Here is a 21,650-nt window from a genome sequence, read left to right on the forward strand (position 1 = left end):
GGCTCTCATCTAATCTTCAGTTAAAAAATATCCTCCTGAGTTTAAAAAGAACAAAACCAACAGAATTCTACAGCAAAGTAATGCACTTCAATCATAATTACAGTAAGGAACATACAGAATTTATAAAACTGATGAACTACACTTATTTTTCAAACCACACTATAAAACTCTATTGCAAGATTACCACTTTCTATTGTGTTTTGGATGATGGTCCAAAAAAAAAAAAACTAGCAGAAAGATTATAATTTCTTACTAAATGTTACAAGACTTCTTCAAAAAACATTTCCTTTCTAAAAACCTCTGCCTGCTTTACATCACTTTCGACAGCTAAAACACCAAATACACAACTGTGCTCAGTAAAGGCACATGACATGCTGCCACATTCTCCTCTGGCCCAGGTTTGCTTATATTGCACTGAGTGTTTCATTTCACTGCCACATTTGCAAGTCACTACATAAAGCTCTCTTACATTTCACTCTCACCTTTGAAACACCCATCTGATTTTTCAGATGAGTTTTAGCTGTATCATAAGGGGGGGGGGAAACACCAAACAAATTATTTTGTTTTCAGCTTGTGAATCCCCAGGGGGGAAGCTTTCTCCTTCATCACTTTGAAAATATAGATTTTCTGAGATGCATCAACAGAATTTCTATTGATTGGCTTCTTTGCCAAATATTGTAGAACACTAAGTAATAAATAATATTAGCTATGGTAAAATGTAGATTGGTGGTGGTAAAAGAAGGAAATGTGGGTACAGTGCACAACAGTGGAGTGCAAGCTGTAGCAAGGGGTCGTGGAACTGAAGTAGAACCACTGCACCCTCTGAGGGAGAAGGAGTGGTGCAGGAAGCCAAATGTTACATTGCAGAGGATGAAATATTAATCCCATTGATTTCCCCACAGTCGCAAACCAAGAGGCCACATTTCCATGCCACAGGTGGCACGCCTGTTTCTGCCATGATCTCTACAGGGAGAAGAGATTTTGGCAGACTGCGGATCATCTAGATTTCAGGAAAGCAGGGATGTGATGCTAGCAGGAATTGGCATGGTCATTAGTGTGAAACTAGCATTTCAAAACGTTAAAGAAACCTGCCATTTTCTTCAGTCTGCATTTTTATCTCGGGGCTCCTAGGGCAGCAGAAAAGTGACACTAATGACTGGATCCTTCCAAGTTACATGCAGAAAGGAGACATGGTTCCTGTGAGAGGTGAGAACTTGAATGAAAGGAAATGTTTGGAGGACAAGTATAAACCTCTAATCTCAACCTATATCAGCAAAGGATCTGTCTGAGACCCTGTTCACTGAAATCTTCATAGGTTATTTAAAAACACCTGCCTTCAAACAGCTGGAGGCTTACAGTGGTGGAATGGGGAATATCCCTTCCTTCCTCCTGAACCATTTACCCTATGGGTAGAGAGAGACAAGCAATTGCTCCCTGGTAATTAATGACTCTCAGTGGCCAACCCAAACTCTCAAATAAATGAAAATCTTGGAACTGACAAGTGGACATGCGATACATTCCTCCATTCCTCCGGTCTGACTCAGACAGCAAGACTCCAGTGGAATTAAGGCTATCAGTGGGATATGAGCTGTATAGATTAATGGTTTGGTTGATACTGCACAGGGAGAAAAGAAGCCATGTTAAGATAAAAATAAGATACATAGGTAATGGTACCCTACCTCCACAGTTCGTGCTCTCATCAATGCTGGAGGCTGGCAGGATCACTAAACAAAGAAAAGAAGATTGGAGGAAGTTGTCATTTTGCCATCACTTTACTTCTTCAAGTAATTAAACCCCCTGTGCTCCAGACACGAGAAGGTGCTCAGATGTTCTGCGGCAAGCTGAGAGCCTCTCTAAATTGAATTATAAGCTCATAGTTTGAGACACATGCAACAAAACCTCTCCAAAGACCTGACAATTTCAGTATTGTTACCTGATCACTCTTTAGCTTCTTCAATTAAGGGGAAAGATGAAAGCTGAGAAAACCATGAAAAAGACTACCATTGCCTAGAGATCTCAGATTTTTAAGTCAGGGCACTGTAATCCAAAAAATAACATGTTGGAAAGGCATTATTCAGTCTAGATCCACACCAAGTATTTGCCTGAGAGATTCAATTTCCAGAAAACACAGGGTGGAATATGCTGATGACCATCTGTACATCCACAGTGTCTCTCTGTTAGACCCTGGATTAATCTCCCTACTTCACACCCAAATTTTCTCCATCTGCCTAACCTTAATTCTTCACTCTTTTGGGATACTTCTTTTGATACCTGAAATCAAGGACCTTCTGTTGCCCATACCTATATGGAGAACAGAGATAATTTTTATATCCCAGCCTGAGATGAACTATGCAAAGTTAAAAGCTTCAATTCAGGTGAAGGCATACTAGTTATTTGTTACAGATATAGGTAATTCTGTTTAAAAGAAATATTAAGCTGTCTAAGGGAATGCCAGTTACCCTGTGCCTGCCACAAGGGAATGTATAACATGTTTGGTTGTTTGCTTGTTTTTCTAGAAGCATCCAAGCCTAATTTATAATAAAGAAAATCTCAGCCTAGTTTGACAGTTTGGGCACGAACTACTCTCCTGAACTGGCCCACCCTCTCCCTCCTCGGCGACACTGTACATACCAGGGATTTCATTATACAGGCAATCTTGGTACTGGGTGCTGTTCCCGACGCACTGAGAAGAGTCTGGGCTTTGCACCTCGCAGTAGCGGCTGCGGTACTGGATGCCCTCTTCGTTACACAGGCTCCACTCTGACCACTCTGACCAGCCACCTGAAATCCAGACCGGAAAAACACACAGATGACGTCACCAAGAAGGAAAAAGCTGTTTTGTAGATATCAAACTTCTCCGATGCTGAAGGATGTCTAGATCCTGGCCTGGGACTCTCTCACACACCTAATCCAGGGGTCTTCAATGGATTTAATTTTCTCAATACAAATACCAGTGCAAGCATCATACCCTACTTGTAAGGCTGTAGTTTTCTTAATATGGACTAAACTAACCTTTGGGGGAGCACTGCACAGGAGTTATCTTAAAAGCTCCTATATCAGCTCTCTGGTTAAAGTCATACAAGGAGCTGGATGGGGCAATGTTGCACCAGGACCTCCAAGTTTTGATATGGCTTCCCATAAAGCAGCCAGCACAAGTTAGAGCAATTACAGTTCTGTTGAGGTTCCCAAGGGCAGGAGTCAGAAGGACACAAAGGTAATGGAAAGCCAGCACAGAACTAAACCCTGTCCTCTGAGTTGTAGCACATGCTCATCTGCTGTCTGCGAAAGAAAAAGGAAGGACTGTCCCTGCAGCAACTTTACAGATTGCTGCATCATGATCCCTTTTGTTTGTCTTGTAAGCTTCCACGCTGAAGAACCAAGCTCCAGCTTTTTTAATTACTTGAAATGGATCAATCATTGGCAAGATTTTGCCTGACTGGCACCAGAATGCCAGAGCATGGGCTAGGAGTAAGAAGGCACAGAGAAAGGTGATGCGTTGCAGTTGAACACTGGGGATGTCTCCTTTTTCCCTGGCTCAGCAGACACCTACAGAAAAACTTGTAACTGGTGGTGTTTCTGATATACTTTTTAAACATTTTGCAGATGTGCCTTGCTCCCACCATCCTCCAAGCCAACTGGAGCAGGGATGAGAAGTGGCTACCTTCACAGGGGTGCGTGTTGCAGAGGGCCTCCTCTGTGTGCAGGCCGATGCAGATATCCTCCCCGCTGGACGGGGCTGGATTGGTGCACGTCCGCGTGCGCTGGTAGTGCCCACCTCCACAGGTTGCTGAGCAGTGAGACCATGGAGTCCAGCAAGACCAGGAGCCTTTCACTGGAGGACATCGGAAAGCAAGGAGAGAGAGGTAGATGACATTGGTTACTCCTCTCACTGTGACAAAGCTGGAGAACCCTGGTATCTCACCTTCCAGATCCACCCTGCCCAGACTAGCTAGTAGTTTCCTGCTCCCCAGGACATTAGGGCCTGACAAGAAAAACTACATCAAGAGAGAGTACAAACGTACTGCACTCTGCAGATGCAGAATGAAATCTAAGCAGAAAAAGGCTCTGCATAATAAAGTGCCAACACAGTAACTGTTCTTTATGGTAGTCACTAATATTCACTGAAATAGTCTATTCCATTCTATTCCTTCCCTTTTTATAGAACAGCATTGCTATTATTATTATTATTATTATTATTATTATTATTATTATTATTATTATTATTATTATTATTATTATTATTACTACTATCTCCTGACACTTCACTTACAGCAACAGCAGATTTACTTGGGAAAAAAGTGCTGTAGAACCTTAAGTGGAGCTGATATGGCACCTTTCTGTGGGGCCCCCAAGTCCTCTAGTTTCAGCCTTCAGGAAACAGAAACTCAGAGGCTTTATTTATTGTCTCTGCTCATTGCAGGGGCATTGGACTAGAAGACCTCTAAAGGTCCCTTCCAACCTAAACCATTTTATGATCTGAGCATAACTCCATAGGAGGTTAATAATAAAACTAGGGAGGGACTTAAGAACCCTGATTCCCCCACCCCCCACCCATTATACTACCTGGTTTACAGGTCGACATGCCATTAATTTAGAAGATAATAACCTGATGACTTAGTGCAAGATAAACCCAGGATTTTTGTATACACATTGAGTGAGGCAGGGAAAGAGGGAGACACAGAGAAATAGTAATCATGCACTCAGAACAGATTGTAAAACATCATACTGTCCAAGGAGAGAAAACAGCACAGAAGAAGGGCACAGACATTAGTGAAAAGCCACTGAGAGCTTCCAAAATAGTACTAATAGCTGCCTTTATAGTACTAGGGTTATTTCCTTTTTATAGGCCATAGAGTGCAATATTTGACACTCCTGCTACACTCTTGCTGCACATTCTGATCATCTCTGCATTGGAATTTTATCTTTGTATTGAATTTTAGAATCATAATAGTACTACTATAATAGAGCATTTTCAAGTGTAGGCCACAAACTATATTGCCAGAGGTAGATAATTGCTAGAACTGCAAAGAGGCAAGGTAATTTGTGTAAGATCACTTAAATTTAGTATAGATAGTTATTACAGAGCAAGGAGAAGGATAAGTGAGAGAGAATACAGTAGTCAATGGTCTATTACTACTATTCTGGACAAGGAGTGCAACATAAACATGAGGACAAACTCGAAAACCAGGAAACCAGGCAAGAATACTCCCTGCTGGCTGTGCAGGAAATGGTAACTGATGTCAAGAGGAGATGCCCATCGCAAGAACAATACGTAAGCAGGAGAGGGGGAAGAAACAAGTGTTCACAAGAAGAGCCGCCACATCAAGCATCTCTATACAGTATTAAGCCACATTTATTAAGCCTGTCTCCTCCTCAAGAAGCAGATACACCATGATGCCCTCCACAGGATGGAGCATCAAACCTTCCTGAAGCAAAAAATTGCTACAAGCCACCCTACTACTTCCTCTAGAGGATGTGGCTGTGTTACCCTCTGAGCCGAGGTGAAACCTAAGTCAGCGCTAAAGATCACATATCTGGGTCGTTACAAAAGTTTTAAAAATACTAAGGAAAATCCCCCAAATTTAAAAAAAAAAAAAAAAAGCAGCTTAGAAATACTGATTTTGTTGTTGTTGTTGCTCTACCATTAAGATTTGGGAAAAATTCCTCTGAATTTCATGCAGGAAGATGTTCATGGTTACCTGGGCAGGGATGAGGATTGCAGTCTTGGTACTCCATTGCTGATCCCACACAGGGCAAGCCACCATTTTTAGGTTCAGGGTTTGTGCATGTTCTCTTCCTGATCCTAAAGCCCAGCTCACAGTCCCTGGAACAGGAAGACCAGGCCCCCCAAAAGGACCAGCCCCCATTGATAATCCGTGCAGAGGTCTTACCAGTCTTGAGGAGGTCATCAACAAGAGCTTCAAGGAAAACAAACAGGACACCGTGAGATCACAAATTAATCAAATTAATCAAAAGCTGGGCTTTTGAAAAGCAGCTCAGCTCATGAATAAAATCAGGATTTATGTGCCCTGTGAAATAGTTTCTGTTGAAAGCCCTTAGCATAAGAGTTTTGTTCCATGGAGAACACAAAAAAAAATTTGCACACACACAAACTGAGTCTACTGATCACCTTGATAAATGACCTTTCTGGGCAGAAAACTGGGAGTCCAGGTTGTGCCCTCAAGACACTGACTTGCATCACAGCAGTACTGCAGGGACCAACCTGAGAGGCTGGGCACAAGGGAAGCCCAAGAGAGAAAGAAAAGGCACACTGTCCTGTAGAACAGCTTCTCTTCTTTACAACTGCATTACTTGCCTGTTCTCTTTGGGGCGGCAAGAACAAATCTCTACACTGCCATAAGCACAGAGCTCATGACTGTGTATCTCTATGTCACAGGGCTCTCTCCATCCCTGGCATTCTGCAGTGACACCGGTCGTACAGGTGACACTAGTGGTACTACTGCAGACACAGTCAGGTTTGTGTTGTCCTGAGAGGACCCCCCACCCACCACCAAATCTAGGCTTGCCCTGTGGTCCCTAGAGCTGGCAGGACATACAGTCAGTATCACACACTGCTGAGCCATCATTGGGGCAGAAACGACTCTCGGTTTTCTTCCTCCCAAACTGCAGTTCGTGGGGGTCTGACAGCTGGGCACGACACGTGTAGCGAAAGCGCTGCTCCTGGCGGGCACCGTTCTGGGTGATGTTCACAGGCATCCAGGGGGTCCAGGGTGTGTTCCTGCGCACCTCCGGGCAGCTCTCTGGGTTGCAGGTCTTATATTCCTGTCAAGAAGGAAAACCACTTTCTCCTTACTTATTAAACAGCATGAGCCTAACTGGCAGAGACTTATTTACACTTCGGAAAATAAGGAGGTACCTTCTGGATCTAAAACAATCCCCATCCACCTTATCTGACCTCACAGGCACAAGCCAGTGCTGGGCACACCACAAAATGTGGTGACTATGGAAGCAGTGGTGGTGCATAGCTTCAGGTGGACCTCAAGGGTAAACTATGCTTGCTATTTTTATGTCTCCCTCAGGTTTGTGTTTATTTGCTGACTCTAAGTCCTGTGGGGCTTTGACAGCTTGGAACATTATGGGCAGGAGAATAATTCAGGCAGTAGATAACAGTAACAGCCAACAAGTTTTCTGTTGTGACCCTGAGATGCTGCTCTCAGGTCAGCCTAGAGGAGCCCCATGAGGACAAAATGTCAGTAAGGTTTATTCCTTGAAAAGTTTATTTTTGATTTTTAATATGGATTTAGATTATTTCTTTCTACAGCTATTTTTGTTTGATTGGCTTTTTGAACTCTCTACTGAGGGTTATGAACCATTTACCATCCTCGGTGTATAGAGATGGGGTGATTTGGGGGTTTTACAATTCTCACCACTAGTGGGAGGAATTCCAGTGACGAACATTGTGTTCTTGATTTAAAATAAATGAATAAATCTCTCTCTTCTGGCAGAGGGGAAGAAATAATGCTTCCGGACCTCGTGATTTTAGAGTAAATGTCACACAGCTTGTGAAGAGATGGGAAGTGTCAGATCAAGTCTGCTTGCTCTGAAAGGAAACTCCACAAAACTAATTAAAAGAGCTGCATGAAACTGCTGCTAGAACAGGAAAGGGAAAGTAAAGAGAGCAAATGGGTAGCCATTGTGTCACTGATGGGTGAACTAGGTGTCGGACCTGTTTATTCAAGTATGACAGTGCGACTCAATTTGGATGTGTGTGTGGCCTCCTTGACTCAACAGATCATTCCTGGGAGTAGGACAGAAGAAAAAAAACATGTATAGCGCTTTCAGGTAAAGGCCATAAAATCTAAGCCCACAGAGGCCTAAGGAAATCCTCCGTACTCCAGTCTGTCCCTAAATCTGCCACCTCTCTGCTTCCAAGTACATTTCAGCAAAAGCTGAGGACAGCATTTTCTTCTAGCTTAAGAAACAAAACCAAGATGGAGAGAGGAGCTAATACCAAGTTCCTAGATGCTGGCTGTCAGTAGGTAACCCTTATGCAACATCAATAAACAATACATACCACAGCACAGCCTGGACATGTATTTCCATTTTCACAGGACCTCTGCCTTGAATGAATCCCTCCACCACAGTTCACGCTACATTTATTCCAAGGTCCCCATGAAGACCAAAAAATTGGTAATGGACATGGACTGTTCTCATTACAGAATCTGAAAGAAGAAAGTGCATTGCTCAAAAAACATCCACATCAGCACATCCAAGGAACAAAATGGTGCAGGACACAAGATTGCACATTGCATCTGGGTACAACTGATGCATGCACAGAGAGCCAGCAGAGGCTGACACACCGCCAGATTAGCAATATTCCTACTCATGGAGAGAACTGTAGCCTTTGTACAGAATGAGAGGGGATAACCAGGCTGAGCTCAGGGAGACAGTTGGAGTAAATGGTCGAGATCAGGTGTTTTAAAGTGCTCTAGTCTCAAAACTTTTCCACAAACACTGAATCCATAATAGAGCTCATAAACTGAAGCCCAAGTGTCACAGAGAGAATGGATGGTAAATGGAATGACTAGTGGGAGAACAACTCAACAGTGATCTGTCACTGATGGCAAGTGCTAAACAGCTGACAATCTTCTCTTCACACAGTCTAGCTTTTACTGCTCCTCGGACCCTAGGAAACTAGAGTTTGCAAATAGAGCTGAACTAGATGCTGTATGCATCTAAAACCAGGTCCTAATTGAATGCTATTTCATGTTCCTGTGTCAAAAGTAACTTTAATTTTGTTCACAGTTTTAATCAATATTGTTCACAAATTGAATCACATAGGACTGCAATTGACTCTGATGTAATCTTTAAACCCAAAAAGGACCATTGTGAATGGACACAAATCAAATCGAACATTAAAATGTCTTGAAACAAGAAAGTTAAATGAATTGCTCTTTGTATTCTGAGAAATGCAGAGACGTGTCTTAGTGACCACTCAAGGGACAAGCAACAGCCTATTGCCAAGCAGAGGTGGCCTTTAATGAAATGTCAAATCTGGAAACAAGTTGGAGCGCCTTGAAGCATGTGTTTCATGAGGGGTCAAGCTTGAAGAAGTGTTATAGTGCAAATGGCTCTTGTAGGTTCAAAAAGTATTGGTTTTTTGTAATTTTACATGAAATTGTCTTAGTTTAGAGGGGAAAAAAGGTTTTTCTGATGCCATGCCCTGCAAAACTCAAGACCGAATCTGTGAGTTAAGCTATATTTTGCCTTGAACTTCTTTTGGTGCACCAGCATCATCAAGTAATAGAGACTTGGGAGTGGTGCAACTGGCAATTAAAAGCTGCACACACTCAGCTGCCACTTCCAGGACAGATAAGAAGAGTGCAACTGCATCTGTAAACTCTGCTAACAGCAGGCACAGCTTCTCCTTCAGGTGAGGAGGGCAGCCCCCTGTTGGGGGCACAGGAATACTTATGGAGGTCCTGCTTGATAGTGAAGCCAGTTCTGAAGTCTCTGAGGTTCACAGGCTCATTGAAAAAGAGTGGCCATGCACGTAAGCAACCTTATCCCTCCCAGGCTCTGGAACTCCTTCCGCTCGGCACATTCAGCTAAGGACCTTAATCTGCAGTCACGTAAGAGTCACCACTCCCAGCTGCCACCATTACGACCACAGAAATGAACACACAGTGTTGTGGACAACTCCTACCTTTCTTCCCTGCTCTGTCCAACGCAGACCCTGCCCCCATACCGTGGAGCAGGATTGCTGCAGGATCGCTGGCGGACCTGGAAGCCAATCCCACAAGAGGTGCTGCATGGGGCCCAGGAAGACCAGGGTGTCCAAGCGCCATTTCTAACAAAAAAGGGTGAGAGAAAACAGAGTATGGGGTCACCCAGCAGCCTCCCTTATCATGCCATGCTTTATACAGCAAAACACATAAGACTATTCATTTCAACCAGACTTTATATCAGAGGAGATTTAGAAAAGGGAGTTTCAAAAGTGCTTAGCACTGGCCTAACTTTTCTCCCCTTTGAAGTCTCTAAGAACTGGAAAGAAAGAGAATGAAGACAATGCTGAATGATTCTGCAAATGCCTCCTACGCTTTGTCAGGCAACAGTGTGGCTCGTATAACTTTCACTGACTATTCCCTCATCACCTCCCCAATATCTCATAACCCAGCTCTTCCGAGCCAACGGCTGATCCCAGAGTTGTGTCTCCTGAACTCTTCTGCACAAAAACTGCAGGTTTTGAGAATCATGAATGCCAGTTGTGCCAGAGGATGTAAAAAACCTAGCCTCTGCTAATTCAGTAAGCACGGATGCTTTAAATCTCTTACAGCAATACCACTGCCAGTTTTCATGGTTTTATCACAAACCTCATAATATTTTGTGTTTTCCTAGAGCCTTCAGCATTGAATCCTATTAAGTGGAAATCTCAAATTTCATTAAAAATAACAATAATTGCTTCTAGCTTTCATGGCCGCCTGCAGACGTCACTGTAGTGTGACCTTAAATCTGTAGAAACCAGAGGCAATTAAGAGCTCAGAGGCAGGATCGAGTTTCATGGTTTAATGAGTGATCACATCTCTGCTGAAGAGTGGTAACACAGCCTGAAGCAAATGTGATGTAAAACCCCTTAGTTCACACCTCAGCGACAGAGATGTTGGCAAACACTCCGTGCCTCGTGCCTGCAATGGGCTGAGCACGTGCCGGCGACGCTGCTGCCGTGCGGTGACTCAAATGTGCTGACACAGAAGCCAACATTTTCATCTTTTAAATCTTGCATCTATTAAAGCTCACCTTCCTCTGATTTGGCAGAGGAACCTTGAAGCAGGAGAGGAAGAACTGTATCTCATCTCTTCTGTGCTGCAGGTTTCATTTCATATGGAGCCAGTGGTAATGCTCTGTCTTATAAAACTGCCTAATCTTGACACTTCACTGCCTTAAGCCAAAAAATATCTTTTTGGGGGTGTGTTCTTTCATAAAAAAAAACTTTCTAAAAAGTCTAGTCAGAAAACAACTCAGGTGCTCTCTGAATCTTGAAAGTTAAGCTTGAAAACAGATGTTAATTTTCAAAGCATTTACTGAACTAATAACACTGCTGGCAAGAAATATTTTCTGGCATAGCACCAATCAGGGCAGAGGATGAAAGTTAAAACCAACATTGCCCTTCACACTTTTTGTATTTGTTATCAACTCTTGCCTGTTCTTGGCAGCTTTATTTCAGAACCCTGATAGATCTTTCTCCCCTCCTCTTGTTCTCTTATCCCTTCTCCCTGCTTCCCTTCCCCTCCCCTTCCCACCCCAAACAAGGTCAAAGAACAAGAAACTCACTTATATAAAAATCCTACTATTCCATATTATTCTGCCAAGTTTTAACCCAGCTACTACCTCCCCACTTCTTAAACCAAAAGAAAGATTATGTGTAAAATTATGAAAAGAAAAACATGAAACGGAAGGTTGCTGTTATTGCTGCAAAAAGGGCAAGTAATTTCTACTAAAAAATCCTCAAAAACCCAACAGTTCTCATCATATTTGTGTTTCAGGATTTTTAACAGAAATAAGACACCTTCCACTTTGAGATCTCCAGCTTTCTAATAGAACTCATCTTTAAAACATCCTGCTCCCTCTTTGCAGAAAGAAATCTCAATGCCATATGAAGTCAATTAAAGGAAATTTGAGGGCTGAGGCGGATGTAGGATGACCAGATGTCCCTATTTTTCAAACCATGCTGTTTTCCTATGTCTTAAGATTGAATAATCTGTTTTTCATCCCCTTCTTAGAAGCTGTTCCTGCCTTTTTTGCCACCAGAGCAGTGCTGAGAAACCCATCCCACTGGCATGTTTTCCATTTGCCACTGACATAAAAAGCCTGCCTGGGGAAAGCTCTGCTCAGCCCACACTGGCAGCACAGGGACAGGAATGACTGCACACCTTTTGGGCAGCACAGCCCACAACTGGAAGGAGATATGCCAATTAAAACATGAGTATTGCTGAATTTTTGGTGCCAAGACCAGCACTGATCTCCAGGGATGAGTCAAGAGACAGCTGTCCTTAACGGAATGAATGTTTATGGAGAAGATAAAGTAGATAAAAACCGTATTGACCCAATATTTACCAAAATACTAGCTTTCCCCACCCTGGTTAAATAGTGCTTACACTATTGCATCGTCTTTCCTTGAGTCATGACATGACATGATGTAGTCTGAGGGTGGTGAAGTAACACAGACACAAACACCATGGCTATGTTTGGGCACCCAAGAGGAGGACATTTAGCTTCCATACTGCTCAAGCATTTGTTTCAGACTTCTGTGGACAGGCAGGAGCTGAGCTGCATGTGCTGGTGCAGTGCCGTCCCCGGCAGACACGCCTCCCGAGCGCTGCTCGATGCCAGGTGATGATGTGTTGCTTTCACCTGGCCAGCTGCTGTAGACAGTTCACAGACTTGCAGAACAGGGCAAACAAGCCTTGCTCAGAGCTAAGCTAGGCCCTGTCTTTACAAGCGTTACTCTGAAGGAGCTCTGCCTGCTTTTGGAAATGCAGCCATGAAACCAAAACTCTGAAAAATTATGAGCTTATTGATGTTTTTAGCCTATTGCTGTTCAGTCGGCTAACAACTACCTCTGCCTTATTCACCTCCTCCTGAGGGGTCACTACTCACTGCACAGGGAGGGAAACCAAGGTACAGTGTAGGGATGGTTAATGTGTATGGTAATTTTGGGTGCTCATCTTCCAAGAGCCTTGGCTGAAGGCCCTTCTCCCAGAGCCCTTGGGCTCCTTCATTTTACCCTGACTTCAAGCTGGATCTCACACACCTCACTTTGGCTGGGATACAACATGGTCACAAAAACACGGGGAAAGAGCTAAGCTGTGGACAGGCACAACTCTTGTTCCCTTCCTAAAAAGCACAAAGAACGCTAAGGTACCTTGAACAATTTGCGACCTCAATCCTGGCCCCTTCACAAGCACGACCTCCACAGCGAGGACGAGGGCTGTCACATGAACGTGACCTACACATACAGGAGCCTGTGCTGTCCCCATCCGAATGCTCACACAGTTGCCATGGGGACCAGGGCCCCAATCTTCCATTTGTTGTCAGGTTTTTCACCTAATTTTAAGAGAAAAAAAAGTCATTAATAGCAAGTTTACATTTCTGGAGACAAGCCCACAATAGAAATGCCAAACAAAGCTGCCGGGGGGGATTAGGATGCAGCTTAGATGGGAGCTGTCTGTGCTTGCGAGTAGGATTGAAAACAGAGGGTTGTTTTCAGACAATGCCACATCAATATTTACCCTCCAAATTCCACGCCACATACCTAACATGTGCGCACAGGCACCGAGCTGACCCAGCCAGCACCACACCAGGAGCAAGCATCCATCTGCCACACCATAAAACCACCATGCTCCCTGTCCCACACTGCACAGCTTCAGCCTTCAAACACACAGCCAGTGCTGATCGTCCCCACTCATTATGCTCCAGCCTCTGCAGTGCTTCCTGCAGAGTGTTTTCTGAGTTAGCATTCATATAACCATAGTGACCAGCTGAGACCAGGCCTCGCTGAGTTTGGCCCTGTCCAAACACACAGTAAGAACTGGATCCCTTTCTAAACAGAGCTGTAGCCTAAATGGCCAAATGGGTGAAGGACAGAAAGCGAAGGAGATGGCGGTGACGAGCATTAATGCTGAGGATCACAATGATCTAAAGAGCAAGAGTTCATCTCAAGACCAGACCATGCTGCTATCTGTTTCCTCTGCCCTTTCCTTCATGCCTGTATAGCCCTGAACAGGTTGGGACTTGAGCTTCCTGTATTCTGTGCAGTCCTGGCAGACAAAAAACATGAGAAAGAGAACTATTTCAGCCCAGGACTGGTGAAGACCTTCCAGGAGACAGTGTCAGAGCTTGCTCCCCTGTGCCTTGTTCTAACCATTGCTGTTAGGTGAGCCCTAAGCTGAGGGCTGGGGGAGTAAGCTGCTGAGACCCTCAGCCCCAAGGCTGGCTGGAGAGGATGCATGCTGTCCTCCTGGGATCACACCTGGTCACCACTGCCTTCTCGTGACCATTCCACCACTACTGCAAAATCCAGCAGCCCAGGACCATGTCTTGAAAGCTGCCCTAAACACCCCTGACCTGGCATCATCTCTGCTCCTGACTTGAGAAACACAAGGCAGAAAGAGATCAGTGCTGGCCCTGCCTAGGCCCTGCCTATTCCCTTGCGACAGTACAGCACCGTGATGGACTCTGCCCTGGTGGCTCCCTCCATCCTCCCCACCCCATGTCCCAAATTGCTGGGCCTTGCAGACGGATGGCACAGAAGGTGGATGCCTGCAAGTGGCCCACCCCTGCAGTGTCACCCACAGGGTGGTGGGATGCTCAGCAGCTTTGGTAAAATTACTGGCAAACGCAACACTGGATTTGGCCTTGGTGTCACACACAATGAAGGGTGAAGGAAGGAAGAGGCTGGAGCCCTGGTCAACAACCCTGGCCCCAAATCTGAGCCAGCTGCCTCTGACAAACCCCAGTGTGCATGCTTCACTCAGCTCTGTTGCCAGCAGGATCAGCCCTTTGGGCTGCCCCAGAGGGGCCGTAAGGCTGCTCAGGAGCCACACAGGGAGACAACTGCAACCACGGGAGTAGTGCTTTCCAACACTCATCCTCTGAAACATGCTGCTCTGTGCTTATTCTCTGAGTTTGGCACTATGTTAAACACTCAGAATGTACCTCTGTGGGCTGTCATCTTCCCCTCTCACCCATCTACAGCAGCATCAAAAACATGCAGCAGTGGCATGGAAGTAATTTAGATTTGATATTGCACTCCTCAGGTTGCAGTTGGGGGGTTTCAGGCATCTGCTGTAAGCCTTTGTTTGCAATAGATTATCACGTTGTTGCAAAAATTTGCCCTGGGCTGCAGGTTACAAGGCAGGATGCCCAGGGAGGAGAACACTGAGTTTTGTTGTTGTTGAATTTGCTGTTTTTAACATTGTTTAAAAATCAATACAGCTGGGTTGCTATAAATTGGGGATGGGAGGTTGGTGGTGGGGGCTGGGAAACCAGAAGAACTACTTTGAGATACTTAATACTAGATTTTTATCTCCTTTTTCCTCCTGCCTTACAAAAGTCATAATCCAAGTATTGGATCATTTCTATTCATTTTTGAGCTGGAAAGCCTTGCTGATTCCAGCAGGGAGTTCTGTTCAGAAATCAATGGTATGATATGGCCCATGGCTTCAATTAAAAAAAAAAAAATAGCTGACAAATAGTTATTGGCTCATAAGTGATACTGGGAAACAACCCAAAAATTAAACAAATAAGCTGCCATAACCAAAATGCTGAGATTTATAGACATGTCACATTCTGAGTACAGGAAGTTTTTATACTTAAGAAATTACGTATGGATTATTATTCCATCTTTAAATCCACAAAAATATCTTCAAAAGAGCAAACTTGGGAAGTGGGATGAAAACCCATAGGCATTGATCTTTTTTCAGGAATAGCTTTACAAGGCAAGTCCTTTGTAGGCAACAGAGTGCCATCAGAGCGGACATCTTTAATAACACATCTGATCAAATGCCCTTCTCTCACCTGACAATATTGCCAATTCTGGAATTCTTGTCTTTTATAAGCTGTCATACTCACACCAAAGGCCTCACCTTTTCCTTTCTTCCTTGTACACTCTAAAGGCTCAAATGCATGATCTGAAAATTCACACTGGCCATTCCTAATCCCTGCTACCAGGATATTTTCCATGTTTATGCTGATATTACAGGTAAGACTGGAAGCATTCCTTATTCTTTCATTTCATCTGTTCTTTATCTTAGCATTCAGATATCAACCGCTTATAATTTTGCCAAGCTTTAATGACTTCGTCTGGAAGTTTCCACATTGGCTGTTTGATGAAGGCTGAAAATTTTTGCAAAGTTTCAGTCAAACTACTTCAACCATTTATAAAATCAAATCTAGGAGAAAAGAATGTCCACATTTTCCTTGCAGCAAACTAGTGTCCAGAGCAAGGAACTGAACGTTATGACTTTGTGCTACCTCTTTGCAATTCCCATGAAAAGCCATTCAAAACTGCCTGATACAACATGTGCACATAAATGAAGAGCCATGCAATTTGTGGAATTTGTGTGCTATCTTTTTTTAATGTTAAAATGGCTGACATTGCAACCTTAGTAATGACCTCGAGTAGATTCTGGGTGTTACCTGGTAATAACATATATTACCTATTGCCCAAGGTATTATATTAACACTACATGATTAATCCTCTATCTAAAGTCCCTTAATATTAAATCTGGAGACAGGGAATCTGTGGCACAATGTAGTGCTGTAAAAAGATGTTCAGACTAGCTCTGAACAAGCCTGTTTGCACAAGAGCAGCAGTCGTGTTAGTGTTGTGATTGACTCACACAAATGCCTGGCCCATGTAGGATATAATTCAATAATATGCCAGTTCTGGCTTTAAAAGTTGCTGCATGCCAGTCTCTCAGCTGTGCCAGGACATCTGTTTGTGGGCTAGGCTGCAGAAGAACTCACTGACATTATCTGGGTTAGGAAAAGTTTATTTGGGAGGGGTGCTTTTTATCTACACCATTTCACAAGACTGTGATCTCACATACAGCTGTACCAGCACAGCTGAGCGCCTGGTGCTCAGCCCAGAAAAGTGGGGTGAGAAAAGCCAGGACTTCTTATGACAGTAACTCTTCCAACTAAATTCCCAGACAGGTCTTTTCCTGGAGTGAAATTCAGCACTGTATTCCCCTCCCTTTCCAGTAGTCACCTGCATATGCTGTCCTAGACCTTTGCCTCTGTTGACCGTGACCTTTATCCTGCACTGAATACAAGGAAATACTTGTATATTGCTGATGTAGGTGCTTAAATGAGCCATCCCACTCCACACTACTGGTGAATTCATTCCAGTGAGAGGAAGAGGTGAACAAAAAAGAAAGCACTTGCGTGTGGAATTTAAACAGCTTGGCAGCCTGTCAGTCGAAAAGCACAAGGCTTATATATGTAACAGAATGAGAGCACCTACAATGAAAATAATCTACAATGGAAATGCTAAAACAAATGTAAAACTAGCACCCCAGGAACAGCCAAAGCTCCTGAATATTCTGTGCTGGAATTTTTTGACCTTGAAACAATGATCTGGAGTAGCATGTTCCCTAGTGTGCACCACAGCAGACATGTTCAAACTAGAGGATTAACACCTCACACACCTATCAACAGACACAGGCGTTAAGCAGGACGAGATAACAGCATGGGCAATCAAGAAGCACTGCATCCCAGTTCAACACAGGAGGGTTATAAACACACAAGCCTCTGAATCCAGCAGTGAAAAACTTAAGCCTGCCAAGCTGAGGATGGATTGAAGTAATGACTAATATTTCCTGGGAAAATATCTGAGAAATAAGGAAGATAAGGGGAATAAACATCCCAGCACCTCCAGATAGAAATAGCATACTGAAGACATAACCCATCCAGTCCCCTCTCTCTATCTACCGGACTTAGCAGTATTAACATGCTAATTGACATTAGATAATAATGATGAACATTAATGAGAATTTCTCCCCCACTCTCAATTTATTTAACAAGACTGGTTTTCCTCCCCAGCCACCTTGCAGGTACAGTTCAAGCAGCAGGAATTATATTTGGCTAGACAGCTTCTGGGGATCACAGCCAGGAACTGGATATTGTCATCAGAGGAGGGTGGGTGGCTGGGAAGTGAGCTGGAGAGCCAACTCAAACTGGCTCAAGCACAGACACTTTTTTTTTCTTTCATGCATCTCATGGAGACCAGGGCAAGGAAAGAAGGCCATCTCTTTGCAATATCATGTAGATTTGGTCTTTGGTCTGCTGAAGTGAATTCAACACTATCTTTCTAATATCCCCCTCCTCGTTACACTCCCCTCTTCCCTTAATTTCTCTAGCACACACTGTATCCTTTTGTTCCCTCTTCAAAGCATCCATGCAATAATTTCTCTGCTGCTGCCTGGATGGCTCTTCCTCCAAGTACAACACTTTTTCACCAGTGTTGTCTACTGGGCCCAGCTCAGGGATCCAAGAGGAAAGTTAACCAAATTCTTGTTTTCTCAACCTGCAGTGAAGCCAAGGAGATTGGGAAGTTAGTGGAGCAGCCCTGAAAAGGCTCAAGTTTCAGCTGGGGCTTACGTGGTTCTCAGCAGTAACCCAACAGCATGATCCATTCTTTTTCACTCAAGGCATGGGGGGACATGAGGAGGACTGAATGCTTGCTTTGGGATCCATCTTCTGGAGCAAACAAATACATTTGGGGTCTCTCTGTTCCAAACAGGAGGCTGTGCACAAGCGTTAAGTGTGTGCCACTGCCTTCACGACAGCCAGTCCTCTTCAGGCTGCCACACACTCGCTTTCCCTCTCCCTTCTACACATACACACAGACACATACACATATCAGTATATATAAAATATTTCCACTCCTTCCACTTACTGGGCATTCAGTAATATTTTGAGTCCACAGGCTCATGTTGGAGCTGTCCTCAATGGTGGTGCATCGCTTCTGCTTGCTGTCCCAGCCGCAGTAAGGGTCTCTGGCTCCTAGGCATTCCCTGCATGTGCAAAGACAAAAGATTAAAGCCCTTTAAGACTGTCTAGCTCTAAAGACATGTATTCAAGTATAGTGCTTGTATATGACAGCTGTCAACCGCACCGAGGCTCAGCAGAAGAAACAATTTCTTCTAAGCAGAGGTTTACCTGCTTGGAACGGGAGAACAGCTGAATAGAAAGGCGATAGGACACAAAGCAAATATCACTCATAGAAGCTGTAGATTAAAAATCAGTTCACTCCTCTCCAAGGCCTAGGGAAAGAAAATGACTTTACAAATTTTAGTCAAAGAACACTTGTCATTGAGATATCTTTGTGCCCCCATGTAATCATGCAGCGGGCCAAATCTCACACAAAGCAACCTCTGTGACTATGTTTTCTGACACTGTGTCCATCCAAAGGGGTTAGACAAGCAGAATTAGCCAACGGACCGGTAATAAAGGCTTTCTATTAGTCTTGGCCTTTGCCGGAACAATGGTTTCATTTATAATCCCAGCATCAAGATGTCAGTTTGGAAAAGTCACAGCAGAACATTATTTCTAAGCTTTTGGCTGCTTTGAACACTGCTGTATTCATTTTCCTCCTGAATCCATATTTACAGGCTAAGTGTGTGTTCCCAACATGTGAGCTGCTAAAGAAAAATAACTAGGGCTACTACTGGCACTAAACAGAGAAGGTCAGTCACAGTAGTAGTCTGTACTGACAAAATTCAGCTGTAATGGTTGTTCCCATGAGTTGCTTTCAAATTGTTAATTTTCACTGAGAAAACATAAAGGTACAAGCCACATCATGCATGTATTAGTGAAAGCCAAAGAAGAGAGGACTAAACCTAAAAAGATTCACAACATTATTTTTAATTCAAATGATCCATTCTCTTCTATCACACAAAAGGCTGATTAGGATCTTCCAAAAAGTCCCAAATGACTTGAAAACTGCCAATTAGACAGCAGCAAGGGACCAAAGGGGAAAATTCGGTTCAAGAAGCTAAACAGGAGAATAATAAAATGTATTCTGAGGGTAGGTATCAGCATGATAAATGAAACATCAAAAAAAAAAAACCTCAAATGCAATGAGATGTGAACTGTTCCCTCCCAGAAATCTTTGAAATCCTATTAGCCTGTAATCAGCTGCAAATGAAAAAGCAAGTCCCTCACCACAGCTGAGAACACCCTATTAGTCTGTACTGACTCCACAGTGCTTTGCCCCAAAGCAACCCCCAGACTGTTTTGATGTCTGGTACCCATTGCTTTTATATATATTTTTATACACACACACACACACACACACACACACACATAGACACACATGTATATATTTATATTTTAATTATGAGTTTCTAGTTTGCTCTGCTCCCACATTTCTTCTGCTAAAGATTTCACACACAGAGTTGTAAGGAACATAACATATTTTTCGTGCTTTAGGAAGGTAGTTGTAATGACTGTCTCTACTATATTTTTCCTTCAACTGCTTCAGCATGCCCAGGGAAAAGGAAGAGATGGTTTTACCCCAGCCTCAGGCAACAAAATGTCAAATATTTGCCTAAAAAATTACTTGGGCTCCTCAGTCCAGGGACATAGAAGGGACATGCGCTGCTTTGTTCATTATTCTGGTTAAAGAGCCCTGTCCTGATGTTTTGGCACCACCCTCACCCATGAAGTGGGGCTGCTGCCACTTCCAGAGCTGCCCTTGCTGTCCAGCAGCACCTCAGCAAGGGCAACACCCAGTTCATTACGGAGCAGACACCTGGGCATCTGCTCAGCACTCAGGACTCCTGACAGCTCAGCACTTCAGGAGGAAACTGGGCAGTTTCTGGAGAGAAGAATAAGAGAAGCAGTGAATGGGATAAAAAACAAACAGGAAAAGGAGGGCCTGCTTTTAGTTAGAGAGCCTTTTGGTCAGGCTTTCAAACCTTGACACCATATACACTGTCATTTCCAACTCCATGAAGCCATTTTGCTGGGCACCCAGCGAGCTGAGAGAGGTCATTGTAATTCATAACAGGGAAGGCTGTTGTGAGCATCACCCTATTATGATACACATTTTCTCTGAATTTAATTTATAGGAAAACATGTGCTGCATAAATTCAGGAAATAATCTCCATATGTTCTGTGCTGCAGCCCTCAGCCACTCCGCAGGCTGCAGCATATCCCAGTTAGGCACTGACCACTTTGCTGGCACTATCATAATATGTGTGGTGGAGCTAATGTGCCACTCTTGGCTGGGAGCAGCCAGCTACGGATGCCTAACAGTGCACTCCCTGAATCACAGCTTGTGGTCCCCTGCTGCTGCTATGACCCCCAGCTGATGGGCCATCAGTAACCGAGCTGCAGAGCAGCCAGAAGGCCTGGATGATGGGCTCTGGGAAATGCCCCGCACAGCGCTTGTTGGCTGGGAGCTGCGGCCATCCCGCGCTGCGCCAGCCCTGCACTCTCTGCGTCCTGGGTGTAATGAATTCCTGCCCAGCTCGGGCTCTGCTGGGCTGTCAAAAAACGCACTCTGTAATTTAACAACCATCACAGCCCACGACTTCTCCTCATCTCATGGCAGGCCCTCAAAACCATTTGAAATCTAAAAACGAAATAGCTGTGCTGTCTGCCTCCCTTCAGGATTTGGAGCCCACTCATCTGCCTCAACTCTGGTGAGAAACCCATTATATCAGCTGACAGCGATACACTTAGGGGTGAAAAGGAATGTATTTACTTACACAAAATTTGCTCCATTTTTTTCCTTTTTTTTATCAGGAAAAGCATTACAGTATACGTTACGCAAGAAAACAACATTTCTGGCAAATACTTTCAGTGAACACTTCAAAAGCCACCCTAATTTATATCCTTACAATATCTTTAAAATATATATCCCTATCTATGTCATTAAAAGATAAAACCACACCAGCAAACACATACCAAAATATATATGTATGCACACATGCATATCTAAGTCAAAATGCTTCAGAAATACCTATCATTTGTAGTAGATCAGGCACCACGGTGTGGAAAATGTAAAGATATCACAGCATTTCCCTGTTCTTAGACACAAAATAAATTGAAATGTTTACATGTAGATACATTTTGTATTATGATACTGCTGAAAAGTCTTACACAGGCCACGGGACCTG

The 21,650-nt window shown here is 43.8% G+C and overlaps 1 protein-coding gene across 4 annotated transcripts in view; it reads right to left on the minus strand.

The window, feature by feature from the left end:
* The window catches only part of SEMA5B (semaphorin 5B), a 270,787-nt gene that overhangs the window by 22,964 nt on the left and 226,173 nt on the right, over positions 1-21,650 (minus strand). For 3 of the 4 annotated variants that reach the window (XM_039381823.1, XM_039381820.1, XM_027725635.2), the window contains exons 14-22: positions 18,422-18,539; positions 12,884-13,065; positions 9,668-9,811; positions 8,036-8,183; positions 6,558-6,783; positions 5,700-5,918; positions 3,662-3,832; positions 2,632-2,781; positions 1,680-1,724 (exon numbers count right to left, since the gene is read on the minus strand). In XM_039381823.1, coding sequence (XP_039237757.1) covers positions 1,680-1,724; positions 2,632-2,781; positions 3,662-3,832; positions 5,700-5,918; positions 6,558-6,783; positions 8,036-8,183; positions 9,668-9,811; positions 12,884-13,065; positions 18,422-18,539 — 1,403 coding nt within the window. Of the gene's footprint in view, positions 1-1,679; positions 1,725-2,631; positions 2,782-3,661; positions 3,833-4,568; positions 5,235-5,699; positions 5,919-6,557; positions 6,784-8,035; positions 8,184-9,667; positions 9,812-12,883; positions 13,066-18,421; positions 18,540-21,650 lie in introns of those variants that run through there. The other variant, XM_039381829.1, reaches the window with a different exon arrangement.

Source organism: Pipra filicauda, unplaced genomic scaffold (assembly GCF_003945595.2).
Source record: "Pipra filicauda isolate LSUMZ 115617 unplaced genomic scaffold, ASM394559v2 scaffold10_size6260569_pilon, whole genome shotgun sequence".
NCBI classification, from domain to species: Eukaryota; Metazoa; Chordata; class Aves; order Passeriformes; family Pipridae; genus Pipra; species Pipra filicauda.